Here is a 5,772-nt window from a genome sequence, read left to right as displayed (position 1 = left end):
TAATTATTCATATTTCCCCATGAGCTGATTCGCTACACCATCATCCCCATCATCATCACCACCATCATCACCATCATCATCATCATCATCACCACCACCATCATCACACCATCATCATCATCATCACCATCATCACACCATCATCACCACCAGCATCATAATCATCACCACCATCATCATCACCATCATCATCACACCATCATCATCATCACCACCATCATCATCATCACACCATCATCATCACACCATCATCACACCATCATCATCATCATCACCATCATCACACCATCATCATAATCATCATCATCATCACCATCATCATCACCATCATCACCATCATCATCATCATCACCATCATCATCACACCATCATCACACCATCATCATCATCATCACCATCATCACACCATCATCATAATCATCATCATCATCACCATCATCATCACCATCATCACCATCATCATCATCATCACCATCATCATCACACCATCATCACACCATCATCATCACACCATCCTCATAATCATCATCACCATCATCATCACCATCATCATCACCATCATCACCATCATCATCATCACCACCATCATCATCACACCATCATCACAACCATCATCATCACACCATCATCATAATCATCATCATCATCACCATCATCATCATCACCACCATCATCATCACACCATCATCACAACCATCATCATCACACCATCATCATAATCATCATCATCATCACCATCATCATCATCATCACCACCATCATCATCATCACCACCATCATCACCACCATCATCATCACACCATCATCATCATCACCATCATCATCACACCATCATCACACCAGCATCATAATCATCACCACCATCATCATCATCACACCACCATCACCATCACCATCATCATCACCATCACCATCACCATCATCTTCCTGAAACCTGCTCAGTTTATCTAAACGGCTGTTTCCGATTTCCTCTTCAATCAGACTTACTGAAAAACATCCCGATTCATAAGGACAGCTATACTGCTGACATACAGTATGTCTTCATTAAACACACACACACACTGACGCTCGGTTCTTACGCTCGACATCGTGCAGTTTGGCTCTCTCCTCCTCCAGCTTCGTCTTCAGCGTCTCAGACTCGGTCTTGAGCGTCGCCAGAGTGTCGCTGGGCTGCGCGGCCATTTCCACGAGAACACACAAGATTTCGCGGAGGCGAGGAGTGTTTTGATGGAGAGAGGAGAGCCTGGAGACTCACGATGATGCAGCTGGCGTGACGTCATGAGGGACGCTCCCTCTCTCTCTCTCTCTCTCTCTCTCTCTCTCTCTCTCTCTCTCTCGCATCCGTCTGAACCCCCAGAGAGGCGCTCGGATGTGCGTTATATCCTCCTGATGATCAATATTTGCGCTTTCCACGCCTGCAAGGGCTTCTCAAATCCCTGACTGGAAAACATATGCTCTATAAATTCAGTATTCCATTTGATCACTCTCGGGATTCACACCAAAATAAAAAGAATATATATATTCTTTTTTATTTTATTTTATTTACGTATTAACCCTAACCCATTCTGAAAATATTTGTTTAAAAAGTGAAACCTTTTTGTAAGGCCATATTTGGTATTTGGCATTCTCATTTGCTCTGACATGCACTGTGAGCTGTAAGGTCTTATATAGACAGGTGTGTGGCTTTCCTAATCAAGTCCAATCTGTATAATCAAACACAGCTGGACTCAAATGAAGGTGTAGAACCATCTCAAGGATGATCAGAAGAAATGGACAGCACCTGAGTTAAATATATGAGTGTCACAGCAAAGGGTCTGAATACTTAGGACCATGTGATATTTCAGTTTTTCTTTTTTAATAAATCTGCAAAAATGTCAACAATTCTGTGTTTTTCTGTCAGTGTGGGGTGCTGTGTGTACATTAATGAGGAAAAAAATTAACTTAAATGATTTTAGCAAATGGCTGCAATATAACAAAGAGTGAAACATTTAAGGGGGTCTGAATACTTTCCGTACCCACTGTATATACACACACACAACACACACACACACACACACACATATAGAGTATATCATGTAAAAAAGGTAGTATTAGTTGTTGCACTAATTAATGCATTCATTTGAACAATATTAAAATGTGCCCTGAAGATTTTCATGGCTGTATTAGAAGGAGAATATGCAGTTGATTGAAATATGTTTAATTCCAATGATAAAATAATAACAAAATATCAAAAACTGAAACAATAATAAATTAAATAGAAATAGTTATACAATTACATAATTTAATTATTAAAACTTAAATAAATAAAAAATATAACCTAATAATAAACAAAACCTAATTCAGTAGATTATGCTATAATAGTATGTGAAAGTAAAACATTGCAGTATTGAAAATGGTGAAAATGATCTTAATTGCAATGATAAAATAATAACCAAAATAATATCAAGAACTGCAATAAGAATAATTTAAAGCTAAACTTTAGAAATATTTTTAAAACAATTAAAATAAAAATGACAGTGTATCAAAAATGGTCCTAAAATATGCTTAATTTTTCTTTCTTTTTATTTTTGTATGAAGTATAACCTGCATGCTTGTGAAATGCACTCTGTGAGATTGAGATTACTGGTTGCAAGATTAGTTCCAGGGGTTTCCATCTCTAGTCCCCAGAGGATTAACCATCATAAATATAGCATTTCCACGGCATATTGTTATGAGAACTAAGAGTGCTAAGAGTGAAGAGAGGAGGACTGGCAGTTGTGTTTATTGATTTATTTCAGATTTATTAAAAAAATTCAAAGGAAAGCTATTTGTGACAATTATTTAGGATTTACAAAATGGAGCTGAGCATTTGAGGTTGCTTTGTGATATTGAAATGTATGTTACAGTGTTTGCTTTTAGTTGATCTAAAAGAGTTATAATCTAAACAGTAGTTATTCAAAATACTAATTTAGAGAACACGTGATTAAAATCTTTATAAATAAATCAAAAAATATACAAAAGCATTAATGAGTTTATATTAGCAAATCAGCTACTGTGCAGTGTTCCCATGATGCATTCATGTCAGCACAGACGCATCCTGATCCTAAGGTCAGAGGTTAAAGGTCAAATGCGAGTGACGAAGCCCAGACGGAGGTTGCTGGGCACCTGTAGGAGTTCGAGTGCTTGTGGTGAGGAGCAGAAGGGAAAGGTGACCTGGAAACGATACTGTGAATCCATCATCAGCTGAGACGACCCCTCGCGCTCCTGCAGCAACGCCTGTTACCATAGAGACAAAACAAGGGCCAATCAGACGATGCTCCATTCTATGAACGATTTGTGATCGTTTACCTTTCTATTACCATTCAGAAGTTTGGGGTGAAGTATGATTTTTTTACGGAAGTTAATACTTTTATTCAACAAGGATGCATTAAAGTGATCAAAAGTGACAGTAAAGACATTTATAATGTTACAAAAGATTTCGATTATAAATAAATACTGTTCTTTTGAGCTTTCTTTTCATCAAAGTATCCTGAAAAAAGAAAAAGCATCATGATTTCCACAAAAAATATGAAGCAGCACAAATGTTTTTAACATTGATGATCTATTATTCAATGTTTCTTGAGCAGAAAATAAGTATATTAGAATGATTTCGGAAGGAACATGTGACACTGAAGACTGGAGTAATGATGCTGAAAATACAGCTTTGATCACAGGAATAAATTACATTTTACAATATATTCACATAGAAAACAGTTATTTTAAATTGAAAAAAACATTTCACAATATTACTGTTTTAATTATATTTTTGATCATAAATGCAGCTTAGGTGAGCAGAAGAGACTTTAAATACATAAAAAAATGGTACCAACCCCAAACTTTTGAACAGTAGAGACCGTGCTTAAAAAAAGAAAAAAACCTACCTGCACTTTGCGGACAAAGGACGGAGTGACACGCTTTTCAAAATCATCAATGGGTGTGTAGGAGTTAAGGATTTTCACAATCTACAAAACCAGAAAACAATCAGATTCTAAGGGCTCTTAGAATCTCTGACCAATTAAAAACTGACATTCTATGGCCGATAAAGCCTATATAAATGAATGAATGGCAAAGCAGCAGGCTATAGTTTGCACCTGCACAGGAGAGAGCTCGGAGCATCTCTGCTTGATTTCGGCTGCGTCTTCATCTGTGGTCTTGTTGACCTGAAGAAGCCAGGCGACCTGAGAGAGCGGCCCCAGCGTTTCCATGGCGCAGCTGCTCTGCAGATCCTTCTCTCGCAGCCACTCCTCTAGATAACTGATGTTACACCTGAAAAACAAAGATCCTTCATTAAACCTTTTTCTAGGGATGTTCAGAAAGCCATACTACCAAACCTCTCATACTATCTGTGCAGTAAGCAGTATGTATACAACCACTTGTATGTGCCAGAATGGCACTATTCCAGAGCACACTTCACTGAATACTATATCCCATAATGCAATGCACACCTTACCTTCCATTTCCAGTGATGTATGAACTTAAAACATATACATCTCCACAGTATGTATAGTGTGCACACTATGCAAATGTCTTGTATTTATGGAATAGTACCATACTGTTCATTTTGAAACTTTCCGAAACTTAAACAACTCGTTTTTTGAGACTTTGGCCATGTTTAGCATGAGGATCCAACTCTTTAGCAGAGTAAATAAGTCAGAATGCATGGAATAGCATTAGACATCCCCTTTAAATAGCAAAGACATTTATAGGATTGCAAAACAAATCTGTCACTTTTGATCAATTCAATGCATCCTTGCTGAATAGAACAGTAGTGTATATGCTGTGCATTATGTAGTAATGCACATACAAGGATTTAACACATGTATGCACCTGATCTGCATGCCCTTGCGGCAGGAGCACAGGTCCTTGCGGAGCAGAATGCTGTTCACCGACGTGGCTCCGATGAGGAAGAACAGCTGTCTTATGACCTGACCCTGCAGCTGCGGCTCCATGCCATGCTGCGCCATGCTGGTGTGGGACGCGTCGAGCTGCTGCAGGATGTCTGTCACACTGAACGGCTCCGACCCACTGTGGTCCCCGCCGTCCTCGTACACGCTGTTCGAGCGCTTACGGAAACCGGTGGGCTTCATGCTGGAGATTCCCTGGAGACTCTCGTGCTCCAACATCCCAGGGACTGAACGGAGAGAGTGGATTGTTTAATGAGATGGAACAAAGGAAAATGCGTTAAATTATAGCGCCAATGCATCCACTCTATTTCCATACTTATCATGGGAAAGAGCGCGTCCTCCATCACGCTGATGAACTGATGGTAGATGTTGATGGCGAGGTCGCTGAGAATCTGCCGGTGCTCTGACAGGTCGAAGTTCCTCAGGCAGTTCTTGTTCTGACGAAGAGTGTTGTGCTTCATGAACTCCTGTTGATGGAGGGGAAATAAAGAATCTCAGTGGTTGGTTTCAGGAATGATACAGTAAGATATCCTTGAAATTAAGCGTTAATGTATTAAATCAGGAAGTACAAATAGCATTTTATGGGGTCTTTAAAGGAGTCCTATTATGCTCTTTTACAAAGTCTTGATTTTGTTTTGGGGGTGTACTAGAACAAGCTCTCATACTAAGTTGTTCGAAAAACACATTATTTTTCACATATTTTACATTATTACAACACCTCTCTCCCCGAATAGTCCCTATATCAAATGAAGGCCCGCCTTCTGAAATATGAAATGTGCTGTGATTGGTTAGCTGGGCCAGTGTGTGTTGTGATCGGTCAGCTGGGCCAGTGTGTGCTGTGATCGGTCAG

General features: G+C 39.2%; 2 protein-coding genes across 2 annotated transcripts in view; both read right to left on the bottom strand.

Annotated features, from left to right (window-relative positions):
- Window positions 1-1,278, bottom strand: part of LOC107561150 (guanine nucleotide-binding protein subunit beta-5-like) — a 17,878-nt gene extending 16,600 nt beyond the window's left edge. The window contains exon 1 of the mRNA XM_016245514.1: window positions 1,080-1,278. Coding sequence (XP_016101000.1) covers window positions 1,080-1,182 — 103 coding nt within the window. The 5' untranslated portion in view covers window positions 1,183-1,278. The remainder of the gene's footprint in view (window positions 1-1,079) is intronic.
- Window positions 1,279-2,754: 1,476 nt separating this feature from the next.
- The window catches only part of myo5c (myosin VC), a 27,818-nt gene continuing 24,800 nt past the window's right edge, over window positions 2,755-5,772 (bottom strand). The window contains 5 exon segments of the mRNA XM_016245507.1: window positions 2,755-3,255; window positions 3,900-3,980; window positions 4,110-4,284; window positions 4,846-5,149; window positions 5,239-5,389. Coding sequence (XP_016100993.1) covers window positions 3,103-3,255; window positions 3,900-3,980; window positions 4,110-4,284; window positions 4,846-5,149; window positions 5,239-5,389 — 864 coding nt within the window. The 3' untranslated portion in view covers window positions 2,755-3,102.

Source organism: Sinocyclocheilus grahami, unplaced genomic scaffold (assembly GCF_001515645.1).
Source record: "Sinocyclocheilus grahami isolate Dianchi unplaced genomic scaffold, SAMN03320097.WGS_v1.1 scaffold759.1, whole genome shotgun sequence".
NCBI classification, from domain to species: Eukaryota; Metazoa; Chordata; class Actinopteri; order Cypriniformes; family Cyprinidae; genus Sinocyclocheilus; species Sinocyclocheilus grahami.
This window is presented reverse-complemented; position numbering and strand designations above follow the sequence as displayed.